The sequence below is a fragment of the Arvicanthis niloticus genome, chromosome 1, assembly GCF_011762505.2.
Source record: "Arvicanthis niloticus isolate mArvNil1 chromosome 1, mArvNil1.pat.X, whole genome shotgun sequence".
Lineage (NCBI taxonomy): Eukaryota > Metazoa > Chordata > Mammalia > Rodentia > Muridae > Arvicanthis > Arvicanthis niloticus.
This window is the reverse complement of record NC_047658.1, coordinates 80,138,661-80,155,796: the sequence shown is the minus strand read 5'-3', so window position 1 is coordinate 80,155,796 and position 17,136 is coordinate 80,138,661. Positions and strand designations below refer to the sequence as shown.

Below are 17,136 nucleotides of genomic sequence, written 5' to 3'. Positions count from 1 at the left end.
TGGTTGTCCTGTTTGACTTCTTATGGAGGCGTACTCTCCTTGGCCAGTGTACTCTCTAGGGAAGCTGCTGGCTCTGGCCTGTAGCCATAGCAATCCCCCCTACTCCCCAAGACGGACTCTTGTATCCATCATGGAACCCTTGATGGGCTTTCTTATTGCCATCATTTCTTGTGTTCACTTCTCTGCATATCTCCCAACCTCCAAAGTGCTTGGATTCTAGGCTTGCATCTCCATGCCCGGCTATGACCTACTTCTATAGAAATCAGATGAGTTCCTGGTATAAAGATGATGTTCTTAATACATCTGTTGGAAGGGTTTTATAATTTAGATCTAGTCCCAACGCAGATGATATGGCTGCACATAAGGACTTTGTAGTTAGGCAGATATGGACACACTACTTAGGTCCTCTGAGGCTATTACACTCGTCAGACAACAACAGTCTAGAGGCAAGTGATTGCTAGAGACGGTCCTCATTGCCCACACTTGGCATTCCCTTCCGTGTGGATGGAGAGCAGTGACTGTAACTCTGGCCTCCTCCTCTAACACTTCCATCTTAGGATCAGGCATGTTCACTTCAATTTTCCCTTCTCTCCCAGGCTCATCCTATCTTCAGCAAGCATGTGTCCTCATGTGTGGGCTTTGCCTTGGATCTTGGTAAGATTTCATAGTGCTGATACCATTAATTCTTTAGGCTGCTGGTTCCTTGTTTGGTGGGAGGCAGGGGCTGGCCTGTATATTACAGGGAGAAAGCTTAGCATCCTTGGCTAGTATTCACTAGTTTTCAATCAGAGCCCCACGTGTGACAACCAAACACATCTTCCTGGTCATTGCTAAATAGCCTCTGGGGATATCTCCCCCCCACCCCCACCCAAGGTCTAGGAAAAAGCCTTTCCCCTAAGGATCAAGTAGGTCTACTTCCTTTTTTCATTAGGTAGACAAATCCAGTTCTGAGATTTGGCTATTGTAATGGGTTGAATAGGAAAGGCTTGTCCCTGGAAATAGTAAATGTGATGTTACTTAAAAGGCCATCTTTGTGGACACCGTTAGGGACCGTGAGATGGTCACATTCAGATTATATTATTGAGCTGAAAGCCCAATGAGAGAAGACTTTCTAAGAGACAGACATGGCAGAGACACAGACACACAGAAGGCTGGGTGGAGACAGAAGATGCTGTAATGACAGAGCTATCGCCAAAGAATGGCTGGAGCCACAAGAAGTGAAAGAGGCAAGGAAAAAGTTCCTGTGAGAGCATCTGGGAGAATGAGGCTCCCTCAGCATCTTCAAGTGGACTTCTCACTTCCAGACTAAGAGAAGACATTCCTATTGTTGTGAATCATATCACTAAGAAACCAGTTAGTCAGCCTGCCTGAAGTCAAGTCTTATCCTCAGCCCTTAGTCACTATTAACAATGACTGCAATATTTGGATGGCTTGCCTACTCCTCACCTGGCTCAGAACCTGGACAGGGAAGAGTGAACCACCTCTAAAGTCCCCAGATGACCTCTCAGGGGTGGGGTAAAAATGAAAATGCCGAGCATAATTCTAGAGCTTAGTGGTTTATACCCAATGCTATTTTCTTTCTCCAGAATGATGGTGGATATGGTGCCCTATGTCTGGTGCATAACTGTGTGATGAGCCGTGATCTTTTTTCTGACCATCTGACCAGGTCACCAGCCCTTTCTCCAAGAAGACACAAAGGCAGATCGAAGACAGCCAGGGTTCAGCCTTTCTTTTGTTAAAACCATCAGGAAGTGGTCAGGCAGATTCCCCATGGTCCACACAGAGGGGCCAAGCATAACTTCCCCACTGATGGTGTGTGTGTGTGTGTATTTGTGTGTGTGTGTGTGTGTGTGTGTGTGTGTGTGTGTGTGTGTGTGTGACTGGGGCCCAGGAATAGACTGGCCGCCTTCTAGCTCCTGACCTGCTACTGAAATCTATTTTAGCCACTGAACTCTGCAGAGAGAGCAGACAACTAAAGAGTCTTTCCACTAATGCCAACATGATATGCAAGACACAAAATACCAATTTGCTTCAATCACTGTTCCGTATGCACAAAGAGGAAAAACCCTGGGACTCCAGCCAAGGACGGTGAGCCACCCGCTCCTGCCACCAGGCTCTTAGTGCTCACTGTTATCTGTGTTGCCTTACTTACATGATCAGTAGCTCCGACTCATATCGCATTAATTTATTCTTCTCCAGAACCAGCTTAAACCATTCCTGCAAAAGCTGGGCTTCGTCCTGTGTCCCTGAATCTGCTTAAGAAATCAATGGCAAATGGGTTAGATTGGCATTTCTCGCCCCATGATCAAACTGCTTCCGAGCCACTTTAGCGGCCCATGTTTACGGCAAGCAGGGCCCAGCAGGGAAGCAGTTCCTGGCACCCTGTGGGTACCTCAAGGTCATAGGCATCACAAATGAAACCCACCTGTGCCTGCTCTGGGGGAGTCCTTCTGGGCATGGAGGACATGACTGCTTCAATTCCAAGGTCGCATGCCCATGACAACTAATGTCCTTACTACAATAGACTCATCTCCTGCCTACTTGTGTGACCATGAAACTGATGTATGTTTTTGCATCAGAGAAGCCCTAGCTGCCTGCTGGTGACCTTTGCTCATCCTCTTCACCCCTCTACAAATCAAACTTATAACGAGTGCCCAGGTGGTGTGTGGTTCCTTCCTGGGCCAGGGATGCTCACACCACATTTGATCAAAGGTTGGTGATTGGCATTTTGATTTTTTTTCCCCTGAAGAAAAGCCAAATGATGAAAAAAAAAAATACAATTAGGATTGAATCTCATGAGAGATAAATTTGTATCCCTAAGTAATTACAGTATAGATACTCCCCTTTATTGAACAGAGGCATAATTGTGTACAATGTGCATGTCTGGTGCCCACAGAGGCCAGAAGAGGATAACAGATCCTCTGGAACTCGAGTTACAGACAATTGTGAGTTACTGTGTGGTACCAGGGGTCAAACTTGGGTTCTCTGGAAGAGTAGCCAGTGCTTTTAGTTACTGAGACCTCTCTCCAACCCTTGATTCAAGATTGCAAAAGTATTCTATTGAATTTAGTTTATACCAGTCAGGGGTTGAGATTGTTATATTAACTATCTCAAGACATTTGGAGAGAGTTCTGTGTATCTACTGAACGACAATACTGTCTGTTAATCTTTGTGACCAGATCAACTCAAATAACAACAAAATAACCTTCTGGAAATATAGAGGATGTAGGGAGACTGACTCACCTTTTTCTTGTGATCCAGAGTTATACACATGGTTTTAAAAAGCCCCGGTCATTGAAGTTCATATTCACTCACAAAGGAACTCTGTCTTTCCACAACAGTGATGTTGCATGGGCACTTTGTGTTTGGTTTAGATAGTGAGTCCTTTCCTTAACTCAGTTCAAGACTTCATATGCATCTCATTAAATACCACCTCACTAAACTGAGTGTGGAATGGACACCTGATGTCCCAGCACATGGAAGGCTAAGGCAGGAAGATTGCCATGAGTTCAAAGCCAACATGGTATATTCTAGGCCAGTCTGGACTATGTAGTAAAACCTTGTCTCAGAAAATTAGCAACTACCCTATTAACTAACTAAAAGAAATTAAATACCACCCTGTTTGTTTTTCTGTTATAGGGAAATCTTTTGACTACTTTACCCAACTGACAAATTTCTTCTTTAAAAAAGTCTCTGTGTGGGTGAGTACATATGAGTGTGGGTGCCCTAGGGGTCTAGAAGAGGGGCTTGAATGCCCTGTGGTTGGAGTTACAAGTAGTTATGATGTGCATTGGGAAATGAACGCCTGTCTTCTGCAATAGCAGTATATACTCTTAACCCTTCTTCTGTGGGGTACCCAAACACACACACACACACACACACACACACACACACACACACACACACACACACACAATGTAAAGATAGTAAATTCTTTTTTAAAAAAAAGAATCTAAATTTACAGGTCTTCCATTTTATTATCTATCTAGAGTCAATTTCTTCTAGATGTTTGATGTTTCTATATTAAGAACCATTTTCCACGATAGAGAAAACAGAAAAGCTGTGAGTTGGAAATGCTGTCTCTCCTTATCGGTTAACATGATACCATCTGCCACCAGCCCTGGGCTTTCCCTTCCTTGTCTCCAATCCAAAAGAAACAGCTTTAAAGCACTATTTTACTGTTTGCAGAGAATCTTTTGCTTTTGTATTTCAAATTCAGTCGCTCTGCTACACAGACCCGCCTGATCTAGTTAGATTTGTATCCTGCATGATGGGTTCCTGTGTCCCTGCTTCCATGTTATGTGTCCTTCTGAAACTCCTGTCATGGTGGAGACATTCCATAGATGTGTGGACATTCCCTCGACATGTGTGGAGCAAACACAAGATGAACTGAGCCACTTACTTTTCTTTTGTCAGCAGACTAGTTGGTGATCTTAGTGGCTTTGGTTCAATTTTTTAAAGCCCTGTGTTCTTTAGTAGACAAAGTCCCTTTGGGGCAATCTGTAGATACAGCTTCTTGTAAAGGTTTACAGGTGTTATGATTTGAACATAAAAATGTCCCTCAGAGGCTCATGTAGTTGAACATGTGATCTCTAGCTGTTTTGAGACTTTGTGAAACCTTTAGGAGGCCAAGGCTGGCTGGAAGAAATGGGTCACTTGGGGCAGGCCTTGAGGCTTTATAGCTGGCTTCACTTCCTGTTTATTCTCTGCTTCTTGAGTGCAGATTTGATGTGACCAGCCACCATGCCTTCCCCTTTCTGCCGTCATTCTTTATAAACCAGTGTGCCTTCCCCGCCATGATGCACTCAATCCCTCTGGAACTATAAACTCTTACATTTATCTTGTCAAAGTCTTTTATCACAGGAAAGTGACTAAGACACCAAAAAACCTGTTTTCTCAAAGTGTCAGATACAGGGAGATCTTGCTTTCTTAATTCCAATAGTGCACTGGAGTGTTTATCCCACAATTTCCACTTACCGATTGTCCCCCATCACATTCTGCCCTCGTGGGTCCTGTGAAGTTTAGAGAGTGTTACCTCTCACTGTGGGTAGAGTAGAGTGGAAAGGGCATGCTTCTGGGTCAATCAGGTTTGTGATGTCCTTCAAGTCACCCCTTAACTCTTTGCCTTGGTCTTCCCTATATTTTGAAATGAGGATGCTGATGGTGCTGCCTCATGGGTTGGTTAGAGATGCTAATTGAGAGAGTGTGGGGGACAGGCTCAGCACAGTGCTCTATACATAGTAGCACTTTAGTGAACTGTCCCTTCGCAATACTCCCCTGTCTGTCTCCCTGGTGTACAGCTTCATAAGGGTTAGTTTCTATTCATCTTTACAACTCAGCTAGGTGGTAAAAAAAAAAAAAAAAAAAAAAAAAAAAAAAACATAAAATGTTATCTTCTAACAACTTGAAACCACCACCAATGGCCCCTTAGTAATACTTTTATTTTTTTTTCCTGCTCACACAATAGAAATGCCTTTAGTAGCATAGACCATCTACAAAGACGTGACTGTATGGTGCCTACCCAGGTTCCTTGCTTCCCCATGTCTACCATTGTTCTAGTGGCTTCAGCTGTCACAGTCAACCCTTCCTCCACAGAGCAGTGACTCCTGACCTGGAGCCAGGCTCCAGCTAGAGGGCTGTGACCAGAAAGCAAGGTGGCTTCTGGCCATGACCATGACAGTTCAGTTATCTAACTCTTCCTCTTATCCTCCGCTTGGGTCTTCTGTCAAGGTTCTTTGCTCCTGAACTCTTATCATGGTTCATCTTAGACACAGAAGAAAGATCCCTCTTGCCATAGTGAAATCAACATAGTGTCTGGGCATGATGGCCCCGAGCACATGGGAGTTGGAAGCAAGAGAATAGTAGGTTCAAAGACTTTTGTCTGAAAAACCAACCAACCAATCAACCAAACTAAAGCTTAAGACAAACCAACTTGTTAATCGTTATTTATATTGACCTAATTTTGCCCAAGAGTGCTGCTCTCAAAACCACAAAGCAAATTATGTTAGTCTCTACTGAAATTCAGTGACCCTTCACATTAAATTCAAGTGACCAAGTCTGGTGTACCATAGTCTTTGCTTACCTGAGCAAGACTGGCATACAGTGTTCAGTTGTTTGTTTTCTGAATGTAAAAATAACCAAAAAAGTACAATCTGTTTAAAACCATGTTGGTTTTGTGCACATTTTTCTTTTGAGGCACTGCTATTCTCCTGAGTGTATACTAGTGTGTGGTTTTTCCAAGTCCAGTCTTGTTTGCTGTCAGGCTCAGAATTAATTCTTTAGATGTGATTTTTTTTTTTTTTTTTTTGCCTCCTTAGAATCTGTCCTAATTTACTGTTCATTGCAATTTTGGTAATGTGCTGGATATGCTCACTGGTGCTTGCTAATATTAGAGTGGAACCCTCTGCACTGTGTGGGTTTTGTTTATACATGGCAGGCAAGTGCTTTACCAATTGTGCTACATGTCAACCCACATCCTCTGACTTCTCATGAGCTCGCAGTTCACAGTTCACACCAGATGGCTTCACAGAAGTCTCTATCAGCCTCAGGCCCCAGAGCTTACAACACAACTGTCCCCACAGCTCCTTGTGTAGTACAATGATGATCTTCAGATGTTTGCTAAGTTTTATTGCTGAAAGACTTTTTTTTTTTTTTAAAAATCCTAAGTAGATATTGACATTTTTATTACATTTATTTATTTATTTATTTATTTATTTATTTATTTATTTATTATTGTGTGCATACACACTTGTGAGGGTCAGAGAACACCATGAGGGAGTCAGTTCCCTCCTTCCACCATGTGAGTCCTGGGGACAAAATCCAGATTGTCAGAACAAAACTTGGTGGCAAGTATCTTAAGTCCCCCGAGCCAGCTCACTTGGCCATGGGTATTAAGGTTTTTCAGATGATCTATGCTCATGTATTGAAAATATCATAAGGTTTTTCTTACTTAATTTTAGCTTGGTAGTTATAAAAAAACCACACTTGATTGTCTTATTTTTCAATCAATTGGATTCATGTTCACTGAATTATTTTATCTTTTTGTTTTGTTTTTGGTTTTGGTTTTTTTTCGAGACAGGGTTTCTCTGTGTAGTCCTGGCTGTCCCGGAACTCACTCTGTAGACCAGGCTGGCCTCAAACTCAGAAATCCGCCTGCCTCTGTCTCCCAGGTGCTGGGTTATTTTATCTTTTGAACCTCTGTCATATCTTTGTCTGCCCTGGTCATTTCTCCTGTACTTATTTATTTTATTTTAAACATTCAACTTAAGATTATCTCTAGTCTTTCAACACAGTCCTCAAAGAGGTCAGTGATCAACCTTTTGACATGGTGACAGGATGTTGCCATTTACAAAGTCTACCTCAGGTAACTACACATGGGAGAGACCCAACAAATGAACAACCTCACAGTTTAAGTTTATGATTTGTGCTGGGCTGCATTTCTAGCTGTCCTTGGGCTTGTGTGGCCCATGGGCCATAAACTGGATACCTGTGTCTTCAGGATAGGCACTGAAGCTGGGAATGGAGGGGACGTGTAACTCATGGTCACTGACATTTGTGAATGAGACTATCTTCTGTGCAGTGTGAGCATATGCATGTGCATGTCTTTGCCAAGTATGCAAAACACAAGGTTTAAGTGTCTTAAGCCTGGGCCTCTCCTGTGACTCTACAAGAAGAAAATCCTGTGCAGCCCAGAAGCCCACATGGCACTGACTGTACAACCCACTTATTTATTGCTTGGTATAAAGGCTGCTATGTTCTTCATCCTGGGTTCCATAGATATGGCACTTGCTTTGATGTGTTATTGGAACCTGTGTCACACCCTGGGACCTGGGGACAGGCCTCTTGTGCCACCATGATGCTGCTTACTGCTGTTTGCTGTATAAAGAAGCACAAGCTCTGGTTCTTAGAATCATTGGACTTCAGCAATGGCTTCTATATCTCTGGGGAAAATCAGGCCAAACTATTTGCTTGCTTCAGTAATTTTGGATTTGAGTGACTCTTGGAAAGCCTCTGTAAGGATCTGGTTCTTTTCTGACTATATTCTATTTGGATACAGGGTTAACATAACCTTTGGCTCCACCCCTATGGTCCACCTGTACTGGACAGTCATGGAGAGCTCATTCCTCCCTTGATCTGTTTCCTGGAAGCACTGAAATCGGCCACATGGGATGGCTGGCAAGGAGTGTAACATTGGACTTGCTGCTTTTTCCATTCAGAGACTTACAGAGATTATCTAAAGGGCATCTGCTCCCCAGACCCCATTCCCAAATGATGGCTGGCTGTCAAATAGGCAGCCCTCCACACCACAGGCTTTGTCTTCTTCGTTGATCTGTTTCTGTCGATTCCTGTTGTGCTGTGAGTGACAATAAGAATCTACACTGGGGGCTAGAGAGTTGGCTCTGTAAGTAAGAACACTTGATGTTTGGTGACCGGTAACTCACAACTGCCTGTGACTTTAGCGTCAGCAAATCTAATTCTCTCTTTTGGCTTCCATAGGTACCTGTACACACACACACACACACACACACACACACACACACACACACACATCTCTAAAACAACAACCACCACAACAACAAACAGGCCATTTAGTAAGATGTCACTTACCCTAAGCCTGACAATCTGATTTGATACTAAGAAGCTATATGGTAGAAGGAGAGAACCAAGTTCTGCAAGTCTCCCTCTGTGTGCTATGACATGACATGGCATGTGTGCCATGCATACACATGAATCATAAGTACATCAGTGTAATATAAAATTTCAGAATCTACATAGAAATTATTCTTCTTCTTCCCCTTCTCTCTCTCTTTCTTTCTTTCTTTCTTTCTTTCTTTCTTTCTTTCTTTTTTTTTTTTTGTGAGACAGGTTTACCATGTGGACCAGGCTGGCCTTGAACTTCTCAGCCTCCTGAGAGGATTACTTAGAGGCTTGGACCACTAAGCATGACTTCCTTCAAGGTTCATAGATAGACAAGCATGAGAAAACCATGGATTATATGTATGTGGGAATCAGCTTAACTTTGTCTGGAGGAGAGAGCTGTAAATGTATATGAGTGAATGAATGGGTAAACAAATGGACTCAGGCTGAGAGAAGACCGGCTGCCCGGCCTGACTGGGTTCTATAAGGATGGAGAGAAACTCAAAAGGAAAGAGAAGAATTCATCCTTGTGACGTTCTAAGATGTGACAGGACCATTTATCAAGTGCTTCACTCTCTCTCTGTGTGTGTGTGTGTGTGTGTGTGTGTGTGTGTGTGTGTGTGTGTGTGTATACTGGGACTTGGAGCTCACTAATATGGCTGAACTGACTGGTCAGCCAGCCCCAGGGTCCTCTTGTCTCTACTTCCTCAGCACTAGGATAGGGCTGCCACATCAAGAGTTTTACGAGAGTGTGGGGATTGAACTCTGGTCCTCATCTTCTCCCCCACCCCCACCCCCCATCCAGGCCTTATCATTTCCTCTTTCAACTACCTTTATCGTCTCTACAAGGAGGGTTTGTTTATTAGTCCCATTTTACAGATGGGAAAATTTGACAGAATAGAAACTGCAGAATGCTGGTGATGTCAAGATGCCTTCAGAGACACCTGACTTATCCTTGTGCTCATCCAGAATCCCTCACTGGCACAAAAGGCAGGAAACTGGCATCTCTTGGGTTCCTCAGCAGCAAAGATGAAAACCACAGAGTAGTAGACTAATTACTTCCCTCTTACTGGCTAGGAGGGCCATTAAATCATTCATAATGTATGTGCTGCTGCCCTCTGCTGGCAGCCTCCAGCATCTGCATTGTCTTTGCTATCCTTGTGCAGGAGAAACTCCTGGCTGAAGTGAGCAGGACTGTGGTAGATGTACCTTGCTCACCCACCTTCCCTGGGAATAAACCTTTCATCCATTGAGCCCCCCCCCCTTTTAAGTTTAATTTCGCCTGTCTCCAGACGTGGAAAGAAAGCTCAGACTCCACCAGACTACCTAGATCTGCATGGTGGTCTCTTGCAGGGGCATACTGTGATCCCAGCATTTAACACTGTTTAAATGTCTCAACCCAGACAAGTCTAAGTAGGTGACAAATTCAGGTCTGACTGTTCACAGGCGGCAGGACGCAGGGCATCCATGTCACTGAGTATGTGTGTGTGTGACTTGGGCGCAGGGGACCGTAGGAGTTCTGTGCTGCCTTTGCCAAGATACCCACCACATGCACAGACATCCTGTGTGTCTTGATTTGTCATCTGGGTGGATGGTTAGCTCTCTGCCTCACTTTGTTTCCTTTTCCTGAACAAATTGGGGTGGGGAGCAACTCATTTTTTGACTGTTGGGGAACAAAAAATTAAAAGAAAGCCAAGATTGTTGTCATGACAATGGAGAGCTCATTTCACTCAGACGTCAGAGTCCTTGGCCTGCACCCCCACCCTGCCCCCCTGCACAGTCCTCTAATTCAATGGTTCTGATGAATAACTCCTAGGCACAAAAGACCCTTTCAGGCTGTCCCCAGTCATTACAGAGGGGCCTCGCCTAACTGTCGCAGCCTACTCTCTGTTTGCAGGCCTGCCTCTAAATTTGGTTATTCACAACCTTGATCCTTCAATATTATTGCCTAACTGTGATCATTGTCTAATTATCCTAATAATACCTATTAAATAATTCTCGTTAAATCACTTGAATGGGAGCAGCAGAGGCCAGCTCAAATACAACTTAACTCAATAAAGCATTGGTCATTCACTGAGTGGCAGGGCAATCTCTTCAAGGGACTACATGACTATGGAACCACAGAGAGATATGACCATTGCACCAACAGTAAGTTAGCAAGTCTACATTTTGATGGCCTACATTTTGTCTATATTTTGAAGCTTCCTCTTGGTTTCCTCTGAGGCTGGTCTCTGTGACCTGACTTTTTTTTTTTTTTTTTTTTGTCGATAGCCCCTTGTTTGGTTTCCATCTGTCACCTTCACAAGGATATCCAGTGAGAAAAAGACCTATAAACCTAATAGAGTAATTAGTTTACTGGGGACAGAAAGGGAATGAACAGAATCCATCTTTTGGCTGGCCTGATCCACCTTTGACAACACTGAAAGCTGGCCTCGTTTCTGTAGGTATGGCTCCAGATAGCTTCCCTTTTGGAGACTGGAGGAGTTTAGAATAAGCTTTAAACATTTGCTGTTTATAATTTAAAGTTTCTTGCAGTGAAGATTGCAGAGATGGATATTTCCTTTAAAGTTTCTTGTGTGGACAAGAATGTTCTGTAGGATACTGGGTAGCATTTGCTGACTGTCTACATGTGTGAAAAACTTGGACAGATGCCACTGGCACTTGAATTCTCAAAATGACCTGGCACTGTGAGGGTTAGCTCACTTTTCTGGTGAGGGATCTAAGAGGTTGAGTGAGTGATTTTCCAAGGACCATGCCCACCCAAAGTAAGTAGCATGAAGCCCCAGTTCTCATCAAGAGCCCTAGGCAAGCACCAGCCCAACCAAGTCACATCCCTTCACTAGTCAGTCTTTATGAAGGGAAACAAATTTAAATACAGAGTTCATGTGTATGTGAGGGAGAAAAGGTGTGTGTGTGTGTGTGTGTGTGTGTGTGTGTGTGTGTGTGTGTAAGCCAGAAGTCAACACTGGACCTTGATCCTGTCTGTCTACCTTGATCATCCTGTGCTGTCTACCTTGGGTTTTGAGACTGGAGATTGACAGTTAAAGTAGGCTGGCTGGTAAGTGAGCCCCAGGGATTTGTCTCCATTTGCCTTGGTCTGAGATTGTGTGAGTCACCATGCCTGATAGTTCTGGGGACAAAACTCAGGTTCACACCTGTACCACAAGCACTTTACCAGCTGAGCGACCATCCTGGCCTAGCACAGGCTCCGTGACATCTGCAAGTCACGGTTCCCACTGTGCCCCATATCAGCAGTGTTTCAGTAACAGCACGGAAGACACACCCCCTTTGCTGCTGCTTCTTTTCATTTCCAGGCAGCTCACTACAGCACGAGGTTCCTGAAGATGAGTACTAGAGCTTCCTTGATTTAGAATATTATTATACAAAACACCAAACAAGGGCAGTTCACTCCACCAGAATTCCTAAGTGGGGCTGGAGAGACATCAGTGACTCCATCCAAGCAGTAAGGAACAGTCATCATTGTAGCAAAAGGAGTCTGCTCCAGTTGACCCATTGCAGGCTCTCTGCACAAGGAAATTTATGTGTGATCCAGTAAGAAAAGGAACACATTGTGTTCTGGCTTCTGCTATGCCATAAGCCCTGGCCTAGGGCTTTTGTTAAGAAATTGTGTGTGTGTGTGTGTGTGTGTGTGTGTGTGTGTGTGTGTGTGGTGTATGCTCCCGCACTCGTGTGCTCGTGCACATGGAAGCCAGAAGATGATGCTGTGTCTCTTTCTAGGTCACTTTCCACTTCATTTTTTGAGTCAAGGTCTCTCATTGAACCTGGAGCTTATTGTCTTAGCTACACTAGATGGCCAGCAAGTTCCTGGGAAAGTTCCTGGGATCGTCTCAGCCTCTCCAGGACGAGGATTATAGAGATGTGCTGTGGTGAACAGATTTTTACATGAATGCTGGGGACTTGAACCCAGGTCCTCATGCTTGCACAGCAAGTGCTTTACCCAATGAACCACCCCCTTAGAAACCAGGATTTGAACTCTGGGATTTACTTCATAACAAATATCGCTTGAACTTTATAACAAATATCCCTCCTGGATTTTTCTCAACCTCTGAGTTTCAAAGATGATTGATGCAGAGAGAAAGTGCCAGAGGATGCCTGGCGGGGAATCTCAGACCAAACCAGCAGTTTCATGTTTAAAGTGTGAGGCATGGGACTGGAGAACTGACTTATCAGTTAAGAGCAGTCACAGCTCTTCCAGAGGACAAGGGTTCAATTCTTAGCATCCACATGGCCCCTAGCAACCATCTGTAATTCCAGCTCCAGGGAATCTGAGGCCCTCTTCTGGCCTCTGTGATCATTGCATTCAATGGTGCACAGACATAGATGCAGGCAAAACACCCATACACATGAAATAAAAATAAATAAATCTTTTTTTTTTAAGCATAAGGTAGTAGATTTAGTGCCATCTGTTTGTGTTGGCCTATCCCCCCGCAGGTGATGCATGCCCTTGGTCTGCCCCACCATGCAAGGAAAGTGCTACTCTCAGACTCTAGACCCAGGCCTATACCCTGAGAGGTGGTGCTGCCAACTCTACCTGCTTCGCCTCTCAGCACCTTCTCCAGCTTCACGCCCTGGATCTCCGACATCCTCTGCTGCTCTTCCACCTCCTCCAGCTGTCTCTGGATGGCCTGTAAGACCAGGAACACATGTCATGAGGGAGTTGTGTAGATGCGGAAGCATGAGAAGGGGAGACTGAGCCTGCTACTGCTGTCACCTGAGTTGTTGTTGCCCTGGCAGAGACTCTGAAGCTCCCCAGCTCTGGAGCTTGTTGCTTTTGTCCTCAGGAGGATGAGCCACAGAGCACAGCATCTGTGTATGTGCAATTGACGTCCATAGAGGAGTCAAAACTGCCCACCATACTGAAGTCCTAGGTGAGAGGCTCCTGCTCTGGCTAGAGGTCCTCATGAGTCCTGAGTACAACCACGGGCTTGGTGGCCAGGGCCAGGCCATCTCCTCAGCACAGGCTAGGGGTCTCAGGTTCTATTTTGCAGGAAGAAGCAGCTGACATTCTGAAAAGGGAAACCTGTGCCCACTCGGGGACCAATGCTCCTTTTCAGATCATCCTGTATCCCACCTTAGCTACAAATGGCACCTGCCCTTGCCTTGTAACCACTGGTTGAGGCCCAGGGTGCTGCCATGATAGAAGTACCTATAGATCTGTTATCATACAGTTATGAAGGTGGGATACCAGGTGCTGGACTCAAGGTTCACAGCTCACACTCTATGGACCTTAAGCGCTTGCTAAGTTTGAGGTTAAGCTTGGGTTTGGGAAGGCACATTCACTTTCCCTCCGAGCTGTCACTCTCTTGGAGTCTCTTAGGAAGGAAAGTTGAGCAAGGTTATTATTTATTTATTTAGTAAACTTCGTTCATCTCCACCAACTTACTGTGCCTTCAAGCACTGGGCTACCAAGGCAGCACAGACCTTACACATAGCTGAAGAGGAACAGTGAAGAACCCACGAACCATCTGGGTAGGTAGAGCATCTCATGCTTCCCTTTCCTCCTAACTCCTGTCCTTCTGAATCTCCCCCTGGAATCATAGGCACCTCAGCACCAAGAGACCCATACAGGAATGTGAGCAGCCTTCCTGGGTCTTCCTGCCCCAGCTATGAGTATTTAAGCCTAAAAAAATAGATGGGAATTCTGTTGACAACAGAACTCTTCTCTGTTGTTTTTGAAAGAGGATTTTATCTTGATACAGTCATTTTTTTTTTGTAAGTCACAGAGTCACTAAGGAAGGGAGACAGATTTTATGACAGAGCACTGTGTAGTTATAACCATGAGGTTGTTCTGGAAAAAAAATTAATTGCTCCTAAATTCATAGGTTGAGAGTCTAACTCCCAGGGTGATTATTTTAGAGACAAGGTGTTTTAGGAGAGCATTGAGGTTCTAAGGGAAGAACCTCGCTCTAACTGGCCACCTATCCGTATGAGTAGGGGAAGCTCTCCCCAGTCCCCTCTCCTCACACTTCAAAAAGACCATGTGAGGGTGTAGTGGGTAGGTGCTGCTTCCCAGGCAGGAACAGAGGCCTTGGCAGACCGTCAGCCTCACCCACCTTGCTTGATTTGGGTTTTTCAACACCCAGAAAATAAACATCTGTTGTTTGAGCCACCCAGGCTGTTTCTGTGGAAGCTGGAGCAGGAAACACAGTGCTCGCTCCCCAGAAGCCCACTTATTAAAGCCTCGGTTCCCAGCTGAGGGTGCAACCCAGGGGCATGAAGCTTTTAGAAGGTGGGATCTGACAGAAGGAAGCTATGTCACTGGGCTGTGCCCTTGAAGGGATATGAGCAACTCCTCCTTTTCTCACGGTCTCTGTGTCTGGAGCCAGGAGATAAACTCTACTGCATACTGCCATGATATGGTTTCCCCACAGGCCCAAAGCTAAATCAGGCCAGCTGACCATGGACTAGTACGACTGACCCTATAAATCCAAACAAACCTCTCCCATTTTAAAGTCAACTGTCTTGTGTATTTTGTTACAGTAACAGAAAGCTGACTGGTATATAGGACTACATGGCCAGATAAAGGGCACAGTGGTGAAATAGAATGTTACATAGATTAACAGGCATGCTTGTTCTAAATCCTTATACGCTAAGGTGCAACTGTTCTTCAGACTGGACCCGGAGTCCCTAGCTGAGAAGGACAATGTTTACAGCGTCTGCTTCATTTTATTCATCTGGACAGAGTCAGACAGATCGGTGTGGGCAGAAACGCTTGGTGTAAATCATCAAGGTAGGAAGTTCTAGGTACTTAGGCTTTTAACTAATCCTGAAATAGAGTCAGACCCCAGCAGCTATCAGCTCAACAGAGACTCAGTCAAAGAGATGGCAGATGACTTCTGTCCTCACTGAGGACAAACTTAGGTCACTGCTTTGGGGAATAAGGGCTCATGAAGATGGCCAAGGCCATGCGCTAGCCTCACTTTGCAGAATACAAACCTGTGGATGAAAGGTGACGCAGATGGGCTCCTCATGACAGAGCCCTACTGAGGATTGGGCCAGGACTTTCAGAATGGTCACACGCTTGGTTCTCAGAGAAGGGAGGAGGCCTTCAGGGGTGCCAGATGACAACTGAAGGACTTTCCCACCCATACCCTGGGGCTCCTACCCACAGCCTGGGGCTCTCACCCTTCCATGTTTGCTTCCTGACCTGAGCCTTATGGAGTCTTTTCAATTCTTCTTGCTTAACTAACTGCTTCTCCAGCTTCCTCCTTGTTCTGGGTATTTTCTCCTATACAAACCAACAGAGAAGAAAAAAAATGACTAAGAAAAAAAGGGTTAAAGTTTACCACTTTCATCATAGCCTTCTGCCCTCTCCACACATGGCTCCTAGCCACTGCTGAGCTTCTAGCATTATGGCATCCAATGGGACTCTCTGTAGTGATGACAATGACCTGTGTCTATGCCATGTGAAACATGAATGCCACTATCCACATGTGGCATTGGAGTTAAGCTATGAATAAAAAATTGAAGTTAAAGCTTTATTTAACTTTTGCATCACTATTGCCAGCACCAGCACCAGCAGCAGCGCCAGCGGCAGCAGCCTTATCCTTATTGAGACACAGTTTCACAGTATAGCCCTGCCTGACCTGGAACTTGCTATATGGACCAGGGTATTTTTGAACTCAGAGATCTACTTGCCTTTGCCTCCTAAGTGCTCCATCTCAGGGATGGAATCTGTTCGTCTAGAATTTTTAGAATCCTTTAGATCTTTGGGAGGAAATCTTGGCTTTTAGGTCCCAATATGGCTCTCTCATCTTTGTTTCTGGAGACGACCCCCAGGTAGACTGCTCAGGTTCTGGACTTTAGCATGGGGGACCTGCTATTACTCATGGAGGATCTTTAGAGGCAGTCTGGACCAGGGTGAGAGGTGCTGGGTCTCATGGGTGCTTTCTGCCCTGAGCTGATCTCACTCAGACCACATGGAGATCCGGATTGTTTACTTCACAAGCATCTCAGCAGCGTCTGCCACATGACCTCACGCTGTAAATTCCAGCATTTGTGGAGTGTTGTGTGCAGACCATGAACTAATTACTTCATGGTGTCTCCTTTATTCCTCAGATGGTACATCTCTACAAATATGGACGTCAAAATTCAGAAAGACAACCTGCCCGAATTGAAACAATTAGTAATGGGCAGAGCTCTGAACTGAGCCCAGGTGAGTATTTCCCCGTAGGCAATATAGCCTTTCCTTATGCCATGTACTAGGTAATCAAGGACCCCCCACTCTGTGGTAGGACCTATACAAGTGCCATTTTCCTCTAAATGGAGACAATTGAATGTAAATCCTGAGGTTTTGATTAATTTTTGGTCAACTTGATGCATACTGGGACATCTGGGAAGAGGAACCTTCAGTTGAGGAAATGCTTCCAACAGATGCCCTGGAGGCGAGTCTGGAAGACATTTTCTTGATTGATGATTGGCATAGGATAGGGCCCAGATCACTGTGGGCAGTGCCACTCTTAGGCAGTTGGTACTGGA

The 17,136-nt window shown here is 44.8% G+C and overlaps 1 protein-coding gene across 20 annotated transcripts in view; it reads right to left on the bottom strand.

Moving 5' to 3' along the window:
- Mical2 (microtubule associated monooxygenase, calponin and LIM domain containing 2) overlaps nt 1-17,136 on the bottom strand; it is a 189,827-nt gene that overhangs the window by 4,883 nt on the left and 167,808 nt on the right. For 14 of the 20 annotated variants that reach the window (XM_034505078.2, XM_076940966.1, XM_076940964.1 and 11 more), the window contains 3 exons: nt 15,806-15,886; nt 13,190-13,283; nt 2,153-2,255 (listed from right to left, as the gene is read on the bottom strand). In XM_034505078.2, coding sequence (XP_034360969.2) covers nt 2,153-2,255; nt 13,190-13,283; nt 15,806-15,886 — 278 coding nt within the window. The remainder of the gene's footprint in view (nt 1-2,152; nt 2,256-13,189; nt 13,284-15,805; nt 15,887-17,136) is intronic. The other 6 variants (XM_076940967.1, XM_076940991.1, XM_076940983.1 and 3 more) reach the window with 3 other exon arrangements.